The following is a 22,807-nucleotide window of genomic DNA, read 5'->3' as shown; positions in this document are numbered from 1 at the left end:
GTTTTGCCGCACCCAAAACTCGATTTGATTATTATTGTTATTATACGAGAAGACGGCGTTCCGCACCGTATCGTTTCTGCCTTTAATACGTTCCGTGTTATTCGTATAAGCGGTAGCCGAATCAACGGGTCGGCGAGGAGACACCAAGACAGTGTGGCAACAGACCGTCGGCGGATGACTGCTCTCGAATTAAATAATATAATAATGTAAAAACCCGTTGAACGAGGGCGGGAAACCCATCAAGTAGATTAATAACTCTATACCCAATAACGGTTATGATAACAGTCGCAAGTCCAGGAAGCTCGCGCACGTGTCTTTTGCGCCACGTGCTGCCCTCTTCTATTCTGGAGTCACTCTTATATTTTATTATATTTTTTTCTTTCCCCGAACTAGTTTTTAATACTGTAACGGTTCGCATTAATCATCGTCCCGCAAATTTATTACGGTCTCCATACATCGGCGGTCGCCCTTGTGCGCGGATTCGCCACGACCAAAAACAAAAGCCATCGTTTTTCTCACAGTGTAGTATTCGACATTCCTATTGACAGCCGATTTTTGTGCGCCATTCATTTCGGTTGTTGTAGTAAATGTTACTATTGTTAAATTTATCATCGTACGACAAAGTCGCACAATTGTTTTTGTCATGTGATGTATTGTGTTAAGAATTTGAAAAACTGCCCACTAAAATTACAACGTTTTCAACTATAATTGTTAGTTGATACGTCTATTATTTTATTCGTTTTTAAAACTAAAACAATTTTGACTTTTGCGCTTTGAAGCGCAGACGATAAATAATTCAGTTTAATTTGTTCTACTGTCATCGGCTGTATAGAACTGTGGCAGTTATGGAAGTGAACAAATAGTTTAGTTTTTGACTGTACGGCTGTTTGTTTATCGGTAGGACATAACACGTGGCCGGACGTGTCAACAGGTAAAAAAAGAGAAATCAAATATTAACACGAAATCATAGACTACTCGGTACACGCTCCTACTTGATTAAATGGACGGCGAATTAATAGTAAACACAACGGGCGTCGTTTGGGTTTCACATTATTCCAAGACGGACGAGATAACATTTTAATTTAGTAATTGTTAATATAAACATAAGTAACACGACGGACTGTTTATAATTTTGATGTGGAATCGCCTTGCAATGTCGACTTGTCAATATCTAGAAAATACGTTGTCTGGAACTATTGATTGTTTTTACTAATCGAAAACAAAACAATAGACAAACAAATTGTAAATTTTTTATTATTTTCTTTAAAACTTTTGTACCGTTTCGCCACCGCAAAGTCACACTCGTTTTTAACTAGCGAACAAGGTATTTTTTCTGTACAACAAACATGTTTATCGCTTGAAGTGGTGTATAATGTACGTTCGCACACAAACACAAATACTTCACGGTTATAGGGTTCGCCAAACAGAGGGAGTTGGAAAGGGGGGCACGTCCCTTCTTTTATGGTTATTGTATGAAGCGGCGGCGCGCTTATTGTGTAAATGGCGCATTGATAGAGTGTAGCCGGTCACAAGGCCAGAATAAGTCAAACCGACTTCACTACAATATAGCGACATTATATAGTACATATCGCTACTGCGGCACAATGATCAGCGGGGAGTCCTCTGGCAGATGCACACGCTTCTCCCGAAACGCGACTGTGCCATGCGTCCCACCTATTTTGGATTCCGTCGAATGCATATGCCATATCGTTTTCGTATAGGCGGCTTGTATTTTTATGCGCATTATCATACCGTTTATACGCACAAGAGGGTATAATGACATGTATTATACGCCCAAAAAGACGACGTGCGTGTACACTGCAGTGAGTGTATGAGATTTTATACTTTGCACATACCCGTCGTCGGTGGAGCCAGTGTTCATGGACCGTGTTTCCTATGTGCGATGACGATGACGCAGACCGCAGTAAAACGTTTCACTTGTAACCGGAAAAGCTTGCACACGTTTTGCGCCGAGAAAAGCCTCTTGAAACGCACGAACTAACACGCATAACAACAAAAACGACAGCGGCGACGTCGACGATCTGGGGGCTCGATTTATTTGGGCTACGAGACGTTCATCTGATCACTCGAGATGAATAGTTTCTCGTGTGTATCCATCCAACTCGAATGTACATATTAATAATACACTTGTATTTATGAATAGAGGAAGTGATTTTGTGTGACATCAAACAATGTGGTAACCCATCGATAGGCAAATTGTTAGGAGTTTAATATACTGAACATCATTTAATATTCAAACTAACCAATGTTCATGTTTAACGATTATCTTTTGACTGAAGTAAAATAATTTTTCATTATTTTCTTTGTTTTATCAAATACTTGTAAATGAAATAACGAAATAAGTAAGTTTATTGTAACTTAAATCGAATTTTATTTGTTCCGCGAGATGATGTTTATCGCGTTTAAATTTCTTTTTTTTTTTTTTTAAATTTTTTCGTAATTTTATTTGTTCCGCGAGATGATGTTTATCGCGTTTAAATTTCTTTTTTTTTTTTTGTAAATTTTTTCGTTAGTCTTTTCCCTGGAACTCAATTTAGGTACAGCTAGTCAATTAAGAATGATTAATTATTATATAAACCTTGATACGTTTATTTTGGTATACTGTTAATACAATTTTTAACAGCTAATTTATTCAAAAAATAACAAATACAAAAAAAAAATATTACTGTAAAATCAATATTAACACAACGTAGAATGACACACATTTCTATAATAAATATTTCTTTGAATTTTTATAATGTGACATTATGAATTCCTCTAAATATTGTGTTATTAATTTAAATTGTAACTATAGTCCACAAATATGGTAAAATAATACATTAGAAATATTAAAAAAAATACTATTACTATAGCTAAAACCAGTGACAGTAGTTTTCATCATGTTTGTAGATATTGTAATAGTTAAAACGAAATTATGTAGGCTAATTGGTTTTCTGGTTTGACGATTATCTTAAAATAAATAATACCGATAGACGAGAAAGTAAAACCGGCAAAAGATTTGTTTTCACAGTTTAATTGACTGGATTTTTTCTCAGATGTTTTGGATCACTTGTTACAACTATCTCTTATATTTTCAATACACGTGTCAAACTGCATACTTCTAACTATCGATGAGTACTTTTGGAAAATGATCAAATAGACAATTTTCGGTTGACTAACAAGATGCTTTTAATGTTATTATTTCTTTTGTCACCTCTAATATTGTGTAGTGTTTTGGCTTTCCAATGTGCCAGTTGTAGCACTTTGAAAAATACAGTAGTTCCGTTGCAAGTTGCTGCGATACCATTGGTCCCGTTTTAATGGCATTTGCCACGTCCGATTGGCCGGATACCCGAAGACAGGGTGGAATTATTGCCGTTATATTATGATTATCGTATAAGGGGTGCGAGTTAACCCCTCGTCGTTATTTCACTGCCGTCACTATAGGCCACCAGAGACAGTTCAAGCGTATTGCACCACACACTTATATAATTCCCGTATACCTCGTGCTATGGCAAATGGTATTTATGGTACAATATACTATGAGTAGTTGGCCCCCCCCCTGTATTTGAATTTCGCTCCAGTGACTCTTTGGTAAATCCCATGCACTTGTTTTGCGAAAAAGTCGTAATTGGTTTCTTACGATGGTATTTTATTACTAACACGCTGATGTTGACTAATGTTTCACACAGAAACGTCTTCATTATATTATTGACTACTTTTGGTTAAAGATAAAAAAAAAAAATGCATTTTTACATCAATTTAACTAGATATCGAGTGATAATTATTCATTATATGTAGAAATATTAAATTTCCACTACGTATAATTCGACTAAAGAGTTATTCTGAAAAGAAAAAAATCCGAACGATATCTGTTGAAAAATATAGTTTAATATATACGCCAGAGTTATAAAATGTAAAATCCGCAGTACGATGCTTAAGTATATCTGTTCGTCTATATTATTTCGAAATCCCATAGGACACATTTGTGGTGTGACGTTTGCGGTTTAAGTACTGTCAAAGTATTTAGCATGACACAAGTTCAGTTTACCGTGGCAAATCTGTGGTTTTCTAGTGTGGACTTCATACTTGGTACCAGGAGGGGAAGGTATGGACTTAAATAACGCCATTGTATTTTGTTGTGTAGTACTCCTTCTCATTGTTTTGTTAATAATGAGTACTGTTAGTTGGTTAGTCATCATACGCACGACGAAAAAAAATCTAATTGTTATTTAAGTAACAAAATACCAAATTTTTGGCGTAACCATCGTCATAACAAATGCACGATAATCAAATATCTGTCGAATGGCACTTAGAAAAATGATAAACCATCGTAGCGTCATAAAAAAATAATAATAATAATAATAAGTAGCAATAACAGCGGTTTGTATAAGTAATAACGTTGCAAAGTTGTCGACATGTGCACGATTCAGATAAGATCTCCCCGTGGAAGGCTATTTGTCGTATTTAATAAACCATCAACGGGTTTTAGAGGGTAGATTAAAATCAACTTGAATCGTAGGAATATCTTGGTTATTTTTGAACATTATTAAACTTGATGACGATCTAACGCGGTAGTACAGGTCGTCAGCATCTCGAGGAAGTTCTGTGGCGCCAGCGATAACATTTTCCACGGGTTTTCCGGTCTGAACGAAAAGCCATGTGTGGTGATACGAGGGTTAGCCTGAGCAAGTGACTTAGTTAGTCTTGGAAGACGAGGTTAGGTGAGGGGTCTGAGAAAACGTCGGTGGAAAAAAGAAGGGAGAGATCAATATCTTGAATAGAATCCAGCAGCGCACGTCTCTGTTCACCTTCCCCGCCTTAGTCGCGCGTAAAACTCTACGATAACATGTAAGAATATAGATATTTAATATATATATATACATATATATTGTTAATATTATAAAAAATATTTTTATTGGACAGAGGCGCTGACATTTTATTCTACAAGTTTTCACATTTCTCGAATCGCAACAATAATGACATAAGATGTGCTGTTTCAAAAATGAGCCATCAAACCTGTTGAAAATTTAAATTCATGTGAAACTCTTATAGTTGTTTATAAAGACAACTGATGTTTTGACTCTGAGTATTCTTCGCTTCATTTGAACGTCACACCACTCGAAACCTGCCACTGTGAAATGTGATTTTCGCGTTACAAACAACCGAGCTATGTTTAATGTGTTGGAAATTATAAAGGGATTGACTACTAGAGCGACCGGCTGTATGTTTGGTAATATTTTATATTCAGTACGTGGAGTTGTATAATGTAAAAGTAGCAGGTCATTGAGTCATCTCAAACGCTATCCTTTTCGGATTAGTCTTTTTTTGATACTCAATCGCACGGAAATGATAAATGGCCGCGCTTACGCGTTCGTTTGCGTTGTTGTAGGAGGGTGTGAACAACAGGTTGCGCGTTTCCGACTTTATGAAGATAATGATATTAATAATAATAACACGAACCAATGATTTTCACGACACAACAGATGTGTAATATTATGTACCAGTAGTAGTACCGCTTTAGCAAGGCAGGACACCATTCGTGTCGATGATTAACATCCCAAGTCAGTGCAGCGACAACTGATAACAATACAAGATCAGTGAAGCTTATAACATTGTAATGTGTGTTGTTATATTGTGTTATTTTTGTTGCCCAAGGGTTCTGTCATCGAAGTTTAAATGTTGAATATTTTAAAAAAAGACATCAATTTTAGTGGGACAGTCAGGGAAGTTGTTAAAAAAGCCAGTAATTCATCGATTTAATAGGTTATATGATTTCTTTAGCTTATGTTTTGAACAGATGTTAATAAAGAAATAAAAATTAAATTTCATTAACTCTTCAAATCAGCATAGAAGTAGTTTATTTATTAGAGAAAGAAAAAATCATATAAATTAAAGCGTCAAAACGAATAACTGATTTTTTATAGTTGCTATTTTTTCAAAAATAAATTAATTAATAAAAAAAGTTTTATGATACATTAATTTTAACAAAACCGAATAAATTAGAGTATTTTTCTCAGTCATGTTATTAAATTAATAAACCAAGTTTATCTAATCTTTGTTTTTTTACTTTTTCTTGTCTCGAGTCGCTGAACAACGTACTTTTTACTATTTTTTAGTTTTTATGCAAATATTGAACATAAGTTTAATCAATGAAATTGTTAATATAAAAACTCGCAAGTTTATAATATATTATCAATCCATGTTATAGAACAGTTGCATTCATTGGTCAGAGACTTGTAGAGATCTCAGGACAAATCCCTTGGGCACAGTTGCTCTTGCACTACCATTTGGCGATTAATAAAAACGTAGTTGACGACCCTCTTTCGTCCACTCTACCCATCGTTGGATATTTACACCCTTTTATATTGTTATTACTCTCTATCGTCATCATCGCCGTCTAATCGTGTAATCTCTTATAACCCCTCGTGATCAAGTTACTCAATAGCGCGGTCTTTATCAAAATAAAACACGTTGTTCAAACATCATGTTAACATATGGACTGATGATATGAATAATAAAATAATACCATTTATGTATAAAGTACATGAGCTTAAAAATGAACTACTATCTAAAATTATTGTGTTAACCGATAAAAATTCAATTTTGATAAAACTTTGCAGTGAGTATACTCAGTGAATATTTTAGCCGATAAATAAAGTAAATTATTTTATCAGAATCAGTAGCTAGTAATAATTTTACATGAATTACCTATTGATTGAAGAAACACTTGGTACGTTGTCTTGAGTACAAACTCCTTCGGCCAACAATCTATCTCGAATTTCCCAAGCAAACATAGTTGGATTTTCTCTTTTGTAATTTGCTATAGAGTCTACAACAGGTGCTGTGGCTACTTTGGGTTTGCTTCCTCCTATCACTCCAGCTTTGAAGCTTCCAGTTTCATAATATCTAAAAATAAAATATAGTTAGCACGTTAAAATTAAATGATAAAAAGTGCATGCTTTAGACTGCACATATTTTATTCATATGATGAATAGGTTTCGCGTCGCATTAGAGATGCACACCTTGCTAAATCCGCACATGGAAAACAATGCGCCCTTTTTATTACAATATGAAAGGACCTTGTAGTCCACAAGCCATCGTCAGGACGTGCGGAAACTGACCATTGGTCATTATATGCATATGAAGATGTCCTACTTCCGGGACACGATCCCGTCCGTACAAAGGAACTCGTGGTTATTTATTAACACAACATAATAATGCGAGTACATAACATTATTATTTATATTATTTTACATCATTGTGTTATAAGATATAATATATAAATTTTTTCCCGTTTGTCCTCTGTTTTTTTCGCGTTATAGAAAATGTAGATTTTAGTCTATTCATATAGGTCCAAGCCCATTGTTTTCGGAAGGTTTTCAATGCGATGCCCAAAAGTATTTGCATGCGTTCAATTGTGATTGTAAAAAGGGTACAGCTTAGCTTTACGTTTTAATTATTGTTGAGGACTATGTAATAACATCGTATAATAATTTTTCTGTTTTTTACAATTAATTATATATTAAGCGCCAACTGGAAACATAAATAGCTATAATCTGTAAATCTAATTTCAATGCCAGTGCATTCAAATGTTCAGCAAAAGTTGTTCTGTAATAATTAGTGAATGTCTAGCTGTGTTGACATTATTTTGTCCCGGCACATTTGAAACACAAACGTTTCTCAGTATCTTAATTGGAACAAACGAGTCGTTAAATTGGAATGGATTTAAAGCTAAGGTGCGCGTTTTGTATTTAATTTATAATTCCAAAAATCTCTACGCGCTTGTATACGTATTTTATATTGTATTTATAGTGCGCAGTAGTTTGTCAATGTCTTCACCTGAGCCAAAATTAGATCGCTATAAGAGAGCTATTATGAATCACAAACAGCCCACTGTTCAAAATTTAAACTATAGATAAATTAATGAAAATGTAAAGCACAAACTTTCCGCTTGGTGAGTACATTCATTAGTGTTGCATAAAACTTGGTTGTTTAAAAAATTAACATTATCACGATTGTGTTAGAAAGCGATCGCATGCGTTATTAGTTATTTCACTTAATTTCTGTCAGAGAACTTCAATCGAATGGGAAATTTCTGTGAATTTATCAATATTGGACACGGTTTCTTTAGTGTATACATTCAACCCTTTACCAAACCAGTGAAATCATAATCGAGATCTATTGTTCGATAAAGAATAATAATTTTTCACGGATGTTTTTTTTGCCTACGCCGTCATCAACCCTAATAATTCTAAAACGATGGCATGGCTTGTTTGTGGTGTCGACAACGGCTAAGCCGTACACTGTAAAATAACAAGCAAACGTATATTGTGGTAGTGATGGAAGTATACGCGAAGCTAACTCAATTTTGCACTTAGAGTCGGCACGCGTACACTCAGTGACATTTCCCAGAAGCCGCATACGAATAATATGCGCGCAGTTAATGTTATTAAAACTCTTGGGGAGAAAATCGAAGGAAGGGTGCTAGAGCAAAAGCAGTAGCATTAGGAATAAGAGATGGAGGTGAAGAAACTGTGGTAGAGGAAATGAATCGTATGAGATACGGATACGCAGTGACAGTTCGTTTAAAAAGAAAGAAACCGTTTCCGATTGTTTTTTGTTTTGAATTATATAGAAATTTTAGGGACACCCACCCTATAATATCATAATTTAAATTAAACATTTATTCATTTCAAGTTTTAAATAATTGGGTAGTAATTACCATGAAGTTCATTTACCATAACAATGTCATTCGTTTAGAGTAGATTAATATTTCATTTCAAATGATATACTGGTAAAATTTATCCACAAAATACTATTCATTCGAAATGTTTATTGGAATTGAATTTTAATGGCAATTCCAATAGTACGTATCAATGACCAGTGATTGAAAGGATCACCAATGAACACCCTTTTGTATTTATTTCCATATAAATAAGTAATTTCTACCGTAGTATATGAGTGTGTGAAATATGGGTACAATATAAAAGTTTATGTCCTTGATATAATTTTTTTGTTTTTTTTTTTTAGTAGTGGGTCAACTTGTGCCTTAATGCATAATGCATGTAATATATAAGCACGCGTAACCCGTTTCCGCGAACAAAAAAATAAATAAATAAATGGAAATCAAGATTCGCGACAAGAATGTAAGGGTGAGCAAACGAGAGAACAGTAGAACCGGAGGAAAGTAACATAAAAATTAATAGCAGTAACATGGTTTTTACGACCTTATATATTTTATTAGGGTATGTTTATAAAAAAATTCTCATGTATATAATATGCCGGGACTATATTGTCCCAAGAAGAACCGGAAGCGAGGGAAAGTCAGTGGACATCGGTTGTGGTCGAGGCTTGAAAAGCAAATCCATTATCTTGGTTCCGGTGTGCTATGGTAATTGTTTCATATTGAATTGAACAACGTTAAAAAAATATAGTAATAAAGAGGGAAGGAAATTGTTCTTGGTATCATAAAAAAGTGGCTTGTTTATTTTAAAAGGTTTTCAATCTGATGGTTGAGTGCCAAAACAACAAAAACTATTTTTAAACACTTCAAAAACCACGTAGAATACATAAAATGTTTTTGAAATTTCATTATCAAACCTTAATCAAATTGATGCTGTGTATTAGATACTATAATCTATTTTTAATCTTACCTGGATAAAATTTTTGACACACATCCGTGGGATACTCTAAGCTGTCTAGAAATGTCACAAGGTCTAGTGCCATTATGGGCCAGCTCGACTATCCTCTGCCTTACTAGGTCTGGTAACGGCCGACCGTTGACGAATACCCCTCCCAGTTGATTTACACCGCCATGACCTTAAAACAAAATGATTTGTTAATGTTTATTTATTACTTAAATTTTATATCTACAATTAAAGTGACGAATGATAATGTCGATAGCCAACCTAAAGGTGGTTTTCTGAGAAATGTTTTTTCAACTAACGCCAATTATTCTTTATTACAGTACTGCGTATTTAGACAGATAGCACCGCAAAACTTAAAAAAAATATTCTAACCGAGTAACGAAACTAATTACATTCAACACTGCGATGATCGTACTAACAATCACGTATTTCTAAGTTTTCGGTCATACAAAAAATTCCAATAGTAAACGTATTATTTTTATTCTACAAACATTAGTACTGACGTTTTCCTGTAATAACCCGTAGGTTTCTGACAAAACATTTGAAATTATATTATTTTATGTCTAGTTTTTGGTTATTTATTATTGTAAATTAAATTTAAAAAAACACCATATTTTATGTTATTTCGAATTTAACATAAACATATATTGTCAACTTAAAAAAGTGTATTATTTGTTAGATTCGTGCAAATGAGAAATTTATCGAATTCGTATTAATTTGAAAAATTTAGATAATATTTGTTACCAATTTAAACATCTGTCGATTGTTTAAATTAACGTCGTGACCGGCCTTGAATGGCCTTTTTATAAAAGGTTTTCAAACAATGAAACAGAAAGATTAATCGCGAATAAAAGGTGTTTGGTGGTCAGTTTTGTTCGGGTAACAGATAACAACTGGCAAAACAATGTTCATTGAATATACCGCGGCTTTAGACCTTTCGACGCGTGTCCCATTGTGGTGGGCGTTTATTATACCAACAAACAACACACAACGTGGAATACACATAAATTTCTGAACAGAGAGAGAAAGATTATTTAACGAGATAATCTTGTTTGTCGAGGCTTTGGGGGTTGTCCGCCGAATTAAGCAGATTACCGTTTCTGAAGTGGTTCGAGGGTTAAGAGGAGGGCGGCGGCTATTAAGAGCTAGTCATCACCACTCCGTTGGGCGTCGACATATTGGCTCTCGACCCAACTACAAGAAAATAATGAACCTCATTCAAAAATTATGTGCATTTTACTATATTTACCTATTAAGTGTTAACCGATATACATTTCGTAATTAATCTACTTAGTTCGTTCGAAATACAACGAGTAAAAATCGTGGAATATTCTCTACTATCTTCAAATCGTTTAAATGAGTCTAAATTTTGAATATTCAATCCAATTTTTTTACACTAGTTTTCTATACTTTTTCAGTTGCATCGTTGACGACGATCTAGCAAAAAACAATCAGCGATAATACGGAAATCGCAGCTTTGTTGCCGTCAAAAGTGTTTGGCCCTTGGGGAGTATATAGCATTCGCCCTCATTGTTACACACACTATCCTAATGAATCTTCCCCATAGAATATAGAATGTCAAGTAAAAGACTTGCACGCGCCTATAATATTACGCTATGTGTTTACGTGGACGTGAGTACATACAATAAGTATAATAACATTGGTGAGCGATTAAGTGTTAAAAACAATAAAGAGATATTTTGACACATAGTGTAATATAAAAAATAACAATTTATTAATGTAATCAATGTAATGAGTGCTATAAATCTCACTATAATTTAATTTATGAATAAAGCCAGAAAAATCCAAAGTAATTTTCTATTTTTTATATTTGTACTAATAGGTTTAGACGATTAAAAGAATTTATATTCATGATATTTAATATTAAAATTTACTTTAGCTAGAAAATTACTTTCTAATAATAATATTTTTGAGAATTTTCATATTAAATTTCTCTCTGAAACTGATAACATTTTATTTTTAAATAATTTTACAATAATTTATTTATTTATTTGGTGTAAACGCCCAGGTGGCTTCAAGTACAGTGATAATAAAATATATAATAGACATAAATTGAAATGAAGTTGAAATAATGATACAAGTATGTTACAATATTAGTATTAAATAAGTACATAATATTAAATTAAATTTATCAAAAAAGAAAGGTGATTGAATGATATGCATCAGGCTACTAAAATCAGTGTTTTAAGGAATACAAATCATTCATAATAAACAAATCAAATTTTAATATATTGCACTCTCTGGCTATTCGATCAACAGGGTTATTAAAACCGTAAGATGTTCGATGAAAAAGGATTTCAAATGTGGGACAAGAACGTGAATGTAATTTAGGAACATGAAAGTTTATGGATTGTAATAATATTTTTTTATCGTTATTATAACATATAATGTTATACAAATATTTCTATTAAATTATTTTTTAAAATTGCTCTCTGAGGAGTTTGAGAATTATAATTTATGATTCAACATTTTTTCATTAGTATGTATTTAAATTATAACATAATAATAGAAGTATCCGTATTATACTCTATATTTTCTTGAAAAAATAAATTTGATGTTATATAGTGTTTATACTTCTACCTATATGAAATGAGTGTTATAGAATGAAAAAGTTAAATTAATGAATTTATGTTTTCCTTAATATAGATTTATTACATAAGACCAATTTTTCGTTTAATCTAGTTTCTTTCTATTTCATGGCCAAGCATAACTTGGTATAGTATCCTTTTTCAATGTGAACGACATTGTTGACCAGGGCTTGGAAATTATTTCTGTCTTTTGAAAATTTTTACCATATCTAGTAAGTTAGCACCTATAACGAATTTTTTTCAAGAATCTGTAACATTATTAGTTATAAAAACCGAATTTATTTTCAAATCGCTCTTGAAACTTTAACCAAACATAAACTTTTTTAAGTTCAATTGAGGTTTGAAAGGTGATCTCATAATATTTTTTGTAAATATATTTTTAAAAAAATATTAAAAAAAAAAAATTTCATATAGATAAACTAATATACTAGATGGAAGAAAATTTTCCAAATCCCGAAATTATTTCGGTTTCTAACCCTGTTGCTGATACAACGTCTATGGTACTAATAATATAACAATAATTGTGCCAACATATTTATATTTTGCTAATTAGACTGCGTTGCGAATAACAAAGTAATGAATTACCAAAATTTTGTTGCACAATAATTATTTTTATGTGTGCTAAATAATAACAGCATGGTAATTATTTTTGCGATGAAAACAAATAGAATTCGTGTGTACCTAAATCGATTAGGTTGCACAATAGGCGTGACGATGTGGTGTACTCAAGCAAAGGTGAATGCTTTTTCGATCTGATGCGGTTGAAATAACGAAGCATTATTATTGGGTGCCACTGTTGAATTAATTGGATTTTAACTGTTGTTTTACGGATAAGCGTTGGTAATTATTTAGGCGATCAAAATTAATTATCATTGATAATGATTATTAATAGAAATTTATCGACTACAACCTACTGATAGCAATGTAACCACTAATCGAGATAAGAAACTCACAGGTATAGTATTCCATCATGTTCTGGTTGTATCGGTAAGCGGCCGTGGACAGATCCATGGCTGGCCTTAAGGCAGAGAACAGTCCTCCGATATTGGCTGAAGGGTCCAGTCTGGCGGCCGCGCCGAGTTCACCGACAACGGAATCTCCACCGAGCACCATAGTGGACACGAAAGATGTGGTGCATAACACGATCGACAGTAACGGATACTTCTTGTCACAAACGCGATTATAGCGATAACAGATGCGCTTCTCAATTCGATAATTTCAATAAAAAATCCAGCCTATTCTACACAACTAGCAATATGATGTGATGCTGTGAGACAGTATTCGCGTTCGAGTGATTACACTAAGCGTGGGACGATAATGTACGGTGGTCACGTCGTGTGTTTGCGGATTACACGTCGAAAGAGCGTCGCGGCGTGCGCGATGTGCACCACACAATATGTATCCGTCGCCGGGGTGGCTTATGTCGTTTGTGTGGTGCCGGCAAGCGCCTCGCTATCTGACCGGCGACGGGTTCGATGGGCGGTACAAAGGGATTTCGGTGGGGACGACCACCGCTTTTTCTGCCCTACGATAAACCCCCTCCAATCCATACGTTGGTGACTGATTTGTTTTCGTTGACTTGGTTTTTTACTCTCTTTTCACATAAAAAACAAGAGTATATACAAAATGCTTAAGCGTATAGTTTAATCCACTTTTCTCTCGACATCTGTACTCTAAAATAGCGTTAAATCTCATTTCCTATCTTTTATTTTTTCTTAAAATTTATACTGGTCCACCGCAATTTCTTTCTTCTTGGTGTAATAAATCACTATGCTGCACAATCTTTGTAATTACTTTGATCTTATATCAGTTTCCTTAACTGTTCTTGATCAGTTTTTTTTTACAACCAAAGCATAGATATAAATTCTTCGAGTAATTGCTTGTAATTGTATATTTTATATAGTACAAGATAATACACATAGTCTTAATATTTTCATTAATGGTTGGTGTAGCAACGACTATTATTCCTACTAAATTAAAGTAAAATTCACAATTTAGCCACTATGAGACATTGCAATTTATCCAATAAAATGCTTGAGTCTAGATCTTATATACGACTTAGCGATGGGATCACTTTGATTTTTCAGGGCCGCACATCAAATCGCGTTGAACTATTCCCCCTCTGGCTGGCCTTTGTGCTCTTGCGAGAGGGGTAAGATGAAGTGGAAGCGTTGGATGACGCATGTGCCACCCGAGGTACTTTCAAAACCCTTTGCTATTGGCCAATGGGCGGACCGGAAAGCCGAAAACGTTTTGCGTACGCTTTTTTTTTTTCATTTCCCTTTCCATATCCGTCGTACTCGCACTCACACATACATGACTAAGCCGTAAATATTTAATAAGCGCCGAAAGTCGAAAAAGCTGACAGAGCTTTTTGTGTTATTAAACTGCTCTGCGAAAGCTTTACAAAACGTTTGGTTCGTACCCGCGTTCACCTCTTTCCCGGCTTTTGTGCTACGTAATGGTTCCTTTGGGGAATGCCAATCGAAATGCCACACATTCAAAGGCATGAAAAGTAAAAGCCACGAGTGTGTATATGCTTTTTGGTTTTTATTGAGGTTTGGCGCGTAACGAACAGAATATATATCCGTTCAAGTGCTTTCACATTTTTTTTTTTTTTTTATAAAATATTAAATCGCCCCCACAACGTGAATCGTGGATTTCTTTCTAATTGACAGTAATATATTATTATTATACCCGTTCCTTGTCACCGATCTAGTCACACCTATGCATTAAAAAAAAAAAAAAAAACAATTAAAAATAATATCCCAAATGATATATTACAGTAATACCACGACCCTGTACGTGCGAACGTTGTGCGTTTAACGCCAGACGCGACGCCGCTTTTATTATTATTATTATTAATTTTGTGGAATATCTCAGTGTCGCAGACTTTTGGCGTGTCTCCCTCATCAAAGACCCGTTAAACGATGTGTGACGCTTCTTACATTTTTTTTTTCTTGTTTACTATATTGCCCGTGTTTTACTGTCACGAATATATGACACAGTTGCACACCGATGCCTTGGCTACCGCCGCGAATTCGTCGCGTGCACCAGTGCACAGAACATTTTCTAACAATGATTTTTAATAATAATTGTCACACATACTCGGGCACACGTGAAAAAGGCTAGTTAACGCGGTGGGTCGTGCGGGGAGGTTAATGACGCGGAAACGCGTGGACTACGCCTACCGTGTTCATGTGGGTGGCCGAACGATGACAAAATGTCGATAATTAATATTTTCCAAGACAGACGATGACTTTCGCAGTTCAATGGCAGACTGCGGCAGTCTTTTTCTCTAACTCGAATACATTTCAAACAAAGTCGGAGCAACGTCTGTGAACATTTCGTATTAAATTAATTGTTACAATAAACTACATTAAATGCGGCACATTGTTTTTCGACTGGAGTATTTAAAAGTGGACGGTACTGTTGCACAAGTATCGTCGAATTCCTTATATTGTGTCGGCCTTGCCGTTTCCATGCACAAAAGTCACCGTATTATATTATAATATAATACCGTTGTTGTTCAGTGTCGTCCCCTTTAACGCTACTTCACAATGCCGAGTTAATAAATTCGGAATTGTCACGGCTTTACTACTGCCGTACGGCCCTGCAGAGTACATAAAATATAATATGCGACGTTCCCCGCTGTATCGATTAAACGCCAGGTTCATTTACTAGCAGGAGAGCTGCCGCACATGGGGGACACTTGATCATAATAGTAACGCAGTGTATGAATGATACTGCTGCAGGTAATAATAACAGCAGCTGATTCAAACTGACTCCAAAAAAGAGATATTTTGGGTGTTGTATGTGTAACAATGAAACGAGAATAGTGCGACGGGTAGCTAAAATGTGTTTACCAAACGATTACCATTGACCCTCGATGGTAAAAAATGCAGACGCATTTATAAACAATCAAAAGGTGGTAAGTTTTTTCATCTAGCGCTAAATTGTCTTTATCGATGTGTTTTCACATGAGACGTTTCACTCGAAACCATTCGTGTGTAATGATATCGGTTATGAAAAAAAAAAAAAAATTTATTATCGCAAGTTTAATTCTCAAGTATGATCGCATAAATCCTATTTTGTTTTTTAAATTGTAGTCGAATTTGAAAACGAAAATCTCGTCGGACTGTTGCGGCATCACATAATACAATGACGTGCAGAGCTTTATTCTAGTTTCGATTTCATAGTGTGTGCTTCTTCGAGTGTGTCCAGCAATCACGAATATCTCACAGTGCTCTTGTTTTGTCACATATATATTATACAGGTGCAATCGAATATGGTCCGGCTGATATCGGTTACAGCCGCCGACCACAACTACTCGGTCCGGTTTTCACTGGGTTTAACACAACGTATTGTATAATAATAACATTATACTCCGCGTACAAGATGATACCCATACACGTTTCCCTGGCCACGTCACATTTGTACTTTGATAAAAATAATAATTATTGTACGCACCTAATACCGCCGAGACATTGACAGAACAGGCCGATGAGAATTTCCCACGATAAAACCTATAATGTATCCGTCTTCCGAACCACTTCCATCGCTGCCTACTTCCCTTTTGCTACGCACAAACTCGTCTACATAAATTATTTTTATTTCTTATTGGTACTGTTTAGGAAGCCTTAACAAAACTTTAGGTATTTTGTTTTTCTAAATTTGTTTTTTTTTAATATAGGATATATTATATATTTTAGGTACGCATATTTTTATTTCTTATATATTTATCAGATATAACAATGAAATGAAAATATTACTTAACAATAACAAAGAAAAACAATAAAATTTATACGGCTTTGCATTTTGTAATTATCTACATGAAAATTCTTGAATATGTCTCGTTATGACGGTAATTGTTAAAGTCGTTTATGTGCTCAAGAATAAAAATCCATTTAATAAGCCCATTTCCGTCAATTTTTTGCCGTCTGAAATAATTTATTTTTAAATACGCTTGCGCAAATGATCGTGTACATTTTTAATGTGTTTTGTTAAATCGTTAACAAACAATTCATCAAATTCTTCCAGCACAAAGTCATACTTAGTAAAGATTCTATCGAACAATTAAAAATGTTCTCAATATTGAGTTGCTTATTGTGCTGACGACGAGTTCTAAGAAATATTGTCTTTTGCTAAGGCGAAATTACTTTCGATGAAACTTGAGTAAATAATAATTTACTTACAAGTATTAAACCTTAACGTAAATCACAGAGATGAAGAAAAGTTTTGGCAGTTAAAACAAAATCTAATCTCAACCGTAAGAATTTATTCTTTAACCGAGCGTTGGTGGTAAGAGGGTAGGTGTATTTTAAAAGTGACTAGGGTAGTTTGTTGATGGATAAATGTACATGTATAAAAACTGTTGATATATTCTAAAACGAGCACGTCTCGGAACGAAAGTACAACATGGGCAGGGTAACTAGTGTATTTTCACCATTACCATTTTATGATGGCTCCGTCAAAAAGCAGAAGAAACGAGATGACTGTGAACGTTGCGTGTATTATACTGCAAAGGTGAGAGAGAGAGAGAGGATAGTTATAGAAAGATGAGATGAAGAGATAAGGGCTGTTGTGGGCGGAAAGCACTTAAAAAGCTTCCCGCATTGTTTATTATAAACCCGGTTTCTCAAGATTGGATTATCCCTCTTTGCAAAAACGACCGCAGAAATGTATAATACCGCGGAGGGATGTTCACGGTCCGAAGATCAAGGAGTACAGCGGCTGAAAAAGCACCCGTTCGCAGATTATGCGGCCGTAACACTTAGAAACACACACACTCTACCGTGAGTTTTAATCCCGAAGGGAATATTATTAAAAACAAAGCTGCACGGCCAGAAATATTCATGTGAGCCAATGGAAACGACAGTTATGTCAGACGTAGAATAATATTATAACCTATTAATTGATCACCGTGAATCATTTATATGGTCTTGTTTGTACTTGATGAAAATGTTCTTTGTTTTAGTTTAAAATTATTTCTTTATACGGAAAGTTTCATACGCTGAAGTATCTATATAATTTGCATTTTGTTTTATTAGAGCGTTATAAGCATCAAAATTACGAATTGCTAACATTTTATTTGACAAATAATATCAACTGTATTGTGTCTAATAGAAGGTTTCGTCATTTTTTTTAACTATTGCGAAAAACACACGTGATTTTTTTGTGTACGATACATCACTGTCGCCGGATGCGGAACATGACCTTTGATTATGTTGTTATTATTATTATTATAAAATCGCGAATCCAAGTCGGTTCTTTGGGGCTTTTCCTAATGAACCTGTCGATGGCAATGTCGCTGGGTCAAATTTGAATACATACATTCTATAGGGGCAACGAAAAAGAAGCGTGAAGCCGTGTGCTTTGGGCAATCAATCACTGCACACTTCGTCCCACCGGTCTTCACGTCGAGCGGTACGGCGACGGACGTCACTTTATAAGGGTAGTCGACGGTCCGCGAAATTAAAAAAAGGAAAGAGGAAAGCGAAGAAAAAATACAATAATAACAATATTATAATAATACCTCAGTGTGAACTAGGAGAGAACCGGATCGAGGGGTTTATAATAGTCATATTTCACAGTTGCATGAACATTAACCGGGCGTCACAACAGTAACGCAGAGAGCAGTTGAATTTATCATTTTTCAGAAATGACACTGTAGGTACCCTCAAGACCGCAAAAAATAAAACACAATATTTTAGTTTTTTATAATACGTTTTTCGGTAATTCATTTTGATTTTTTTAATATTATTGCCAAATTCATAAATTAATATTTTATGTCAAATTTTAAAATTGTTTATCTTGAGACAAGTAAATATTTTTTTTTTAAATAGTTGCACTCATTCGTCTGAAATTCAATTTTTATATTTAAATCATAATTTAAAATCAATATTTGTTTTCGAGCAAATCCTAACTTTATTTGTTAATTTAACTTGAAAAATGATTTTTTTACAATAATAGTATTTTATTCCTGTAAAAACACTAATTAGCGCAGTTGTTTTATGAAAAATACTAAGCAAAATATTTATTTTTCTAACCCATATAATAAAAAACATAAGTAATGATTTTATGGAAAATGAAAAAGCATTAGTAAAAATAAATATTATATAATATAGACCAATATAATATTATATACTTGTGAGTATACATTATATATTCACAAGTTCTCGTCTGCGTAAAAAGTATCAATAAATTTTTTGTTACAATTTTAAATAGTTTTTTTTTAAGTATCAAGGACAATTGGTTAAATGTCAACTATACAATTGAACATGATTCAAAACAAAAACGTGACAATATTGTTATGAATTCTAATTACTCTTATTTTAATTAAAAAAATACATTTATTTAATTTTTTTAGAAAATTTATTTTTAAAAATGCTAAATAATAAAGATAATAGTTTTTTTGATTTGGATATTAATTATTAAAAAGTTGAATAATACGCAAAAGATTAATTTTTTTTTTGAGAAACACTGTATCTAATGTATCTGACTTATTTAAATAATGAACGCCTGGAGAGATGGCGAGATACAACAATGCAGCGCTCCTGTCTGTGTGGCAAACGGGTACGAGTTCGACTAGGCGAATTAAATAATGATTTATACTTAAGTGGAGTAGGGAAACATATTAAGTTAGGAACGGCACATAGTTTTATTTTTTACGAAATACAAGTTATGAGACTTCCAAGGTAGAACATAAAGTTTTTTAAAGGACGTAATATTATTATTTCAGAGTTTTTCATTCTTAGCGCAGTGAAAAATCACTAGCACTAACATACCCTAAAACTCCGCCTCCCTTTCTCAATGTATTTATACGCGAGCACCCTTTTTCTCAATACAATTCCGTATAATCCCACCATCTCCATCGCTACCAGATATTTATTGCACCATTAGTAGAAAGTTTCTTAGACGGTTATTTTTCCTTTTCGGCATTTGTTCTGCACTGCTTATAAAGACAAAACGCACACTATTTTTCCTATATATTTCTTTTGCTCGTTCTGTTTCTCTCTCTATCATTGACGGTACAATTTGCCAAAATGAAAAAAGCTCTGCCAGCACGAGAACAATAGTATGCCAAAATAATCAATAGTTACAATAACGACGATAAATAAAGTCAAACTATAATATAATCATTTTATGACACGTTCGATAAGATTTTGGTGTCCGTTAATTAATAGAAAATAAATTAAAAGTGTTAAAAATGTAATTTAAATTATCCCAATGATTTCTAAAATCAATTAGTCGATTATCAGAATGTAGTTGTTGTTGTTTATAAGACGTGTGCCCATTCATTACAAATAAACACTTTTTAAATTTAATAAATTATTATTATTATAAATGCCATTATTGGCGTCGATGTCAATCCAACCGTATACGTAGATTCTTTATCATAAAAATTTCTGATCAATACACGGTTGTCATTATTATTACTATTACGTCTACTAAGTATTCCCTTCTCGTCCGCCTGCCAAGACCCGGACAATTTCCTATGTATTTTATACAAGATCAATCACTGCCATTACACCTTTTACCCTTTGTACGGTTCCGTGACCAATCCAACTTGAAACAATCAATAATTTGATAAATTTTAGATAATTTAAACGAACTCCCACACAGTTGGCGGACTGTTGTGTACAGGTGTCACGGAACGTTACCTTCACAAGGCGTTTTTTGAAAAAAAAAAAAACGACGACAATTACTATAGGAAAACACAATATAAAATAATAACAAAATCATCGATCGGTTTTCTCGGCGTTTTTTCCCCATCGCCGCCGAGTGCTTTTTTTTTTTTTTTTTATTATTTTTCTCAGCCACCAGATTGGACACATACATTCCATCTTTGTGTATGTACTAGTACGTGACTCGTTTGCGACGGAAATTGATTAATATCGCGTCGGCTCGGAAAAACGACGGAGGGCTTCGGAAAAACATGGTAATTCACTAAAAGCAATAATAATAATAATCATTACTGGTGGGCGACGCAACGACGGATAAAAAGAAAAAAGAAAAAAATGATATAATAATAATAAAATAAAAAATCCACAGTCTATTGCAGTTTGCGGAAATGATGACGGAAAATGTAAAATAAATAATAAAATAATTATCTTCCGCGTGTCCAAATGGAATAATAATTATAAAAATCTGGTAATATCTAATGATAATTACTCGTAGACTATATCGGTATCTTAACGAGACGGAGAACTAAGAAATATTATGATAATGTTCAAAGTCGTCAAAGAAGTCATTGTGGCTTCGTGAAAGACCGTCGTGTATATTAATATGTAGACAATAATAAAGTTACTTATTTTATTGAGTTTAAAAATTAGAAAATCATGGCCCACACAACTGACGACGCGAAAACTGGGTAATGATAATTGATTGCGGGGCAATTTTCGGGTAATCCGTAAAAGATGAGAGTGCGGGTGAGGGAGGAGAATCCGGCCGTTTTATTTTTCATTATTTCGTGTGAGGTCTTTATTGCAGCCGCCGCCGTCGCCTTCTAGTCTTGATCGTTTTGTAATGTGCCCTCTGAATAAAAAAAGACGGCCGGTCACGACAGTACTAACATTATTTTTGTATACAAAAGTACGAGGCGGATTCGGCTCTCTCCATGCTGTGGCACGCGAATCTTCAGGCGTACATTTAGGACAAATCGACATTTCATATGGTGTGGTTTTTCTTTGACGTCTTCATCGGCACGTTTACGTGGGAACAGACGCGTAAATCACGATCATAGTGATAATTGCCAGTTTTTAGGTTTTAAATTTGTAATAAAAACAACATTTTAGTTCTAATTGTCCGTATGAATTTCCACTGAATACACACAAATACTCTTAGTAGCAACTGATGTTCTAGTGAAGTTTAAAAAGTTGCATTGAGAATACGCAGATAGTAAAATGCACACAAGACTATTTCTATTGTTTTTTGATTTTTATTGTATCCAAGATTGTGTTATTTTTTTAAATTTACCTTTGGTCGCTTTTTATTAACTCGAATGTAATCATAATTAAACGACTATAAATAACCGTTATAAAAATATAATTAATCCGTGGATAATTAACCTTTCTTTATTTTGTCTTATGTATTTTTTTTTCGATAATTAATTAATAACGAGAGCACTGGCGTCAAGTCGTAACAACGTTCGAGTATTTTATTTTTATTTTAGAATGTAAATGCGTTTTGTCGTGAGAAAGTGAAGACTTATTATAGATTTTTTTTCAATATTACAGTGGTTGAAATGATAATGAAAAAAAATTATTGAAAAGTGTGACCAAGAACGCTCTATTTTATGTAAGTACCACCTTCACATTCCGAGAACACCTCCTTCGCGGTCGGAAAGCCGTTTCCTCTTTTTTTTTACCACTTAACTTATGGTTGCTTCCTGTTCTATACGTCATTCGAACAACCAGCAACATGGTATCGAACAAAAAACAAAACAAACATCATTTCAATGTTGTACAGTATTTTACTCTATACACTTGCTACCTTTTTTTTTTTGTGATGTGATACAAAAAAGTATAATAATAACGTATAACCTAT

General features: G+C 33.9%; 1 protein-coding gene across 9 annotated transcripts in view; it reads right to left on the bottom strand.

The window, feature by feature from the left end:
• The window catches only part of LOC126896713 (paired box protein Pax-5), a 54,748-nt gene that overhangs the window by 8,643 nt on the left and 23,298 nt on the right, over positions 1-22,807 (bottom strand). For 8 of the 9 annotated variants that reach the window (XM_050669738.1, XM_050669764.1, XM_050669778.1 and 5 more), the window contains exons 4-5: positions 9,657-9,822; positions 6,712-6,909 (exon numbers count right to left, since the gene is read on the bottom strand). In XM_050669738.1, the coding sequence (XP_050525695.1) occupies positions 6,712-6,909; positions 9,657-9,822 (364 nt within the window). Of the gene's footprint in view, positions 1-6,711; positions 6,910-9,656; positions 9,823-13,212; positions 13,705-22,807 lie in introns of those variants that run through there. The other variant, XM_050669756.1, reaches the window with a different exon arrangement.

This window comes from Daktulosphaira vitifoliae, unplaced genomic scaffold (assembly GCF_025091365.1).
Source record: "Daktulosphaira vitifoliae isolate Bord-2020 unplaced genomic scaffold, ASM2509136v1 Scaffold_1, whole genome shotgun sequence".
Taxonomy (NCBI): Eukaryota; Metazoa; Arthropoda; class Insecta; order Hemiptera; family Phylloxeridae; genus Daktulosphaira; species Daktulosphaira vitifoliae.
This window is presented reverse-complemented; position numbering and strand designations above follow the sequence as displayed.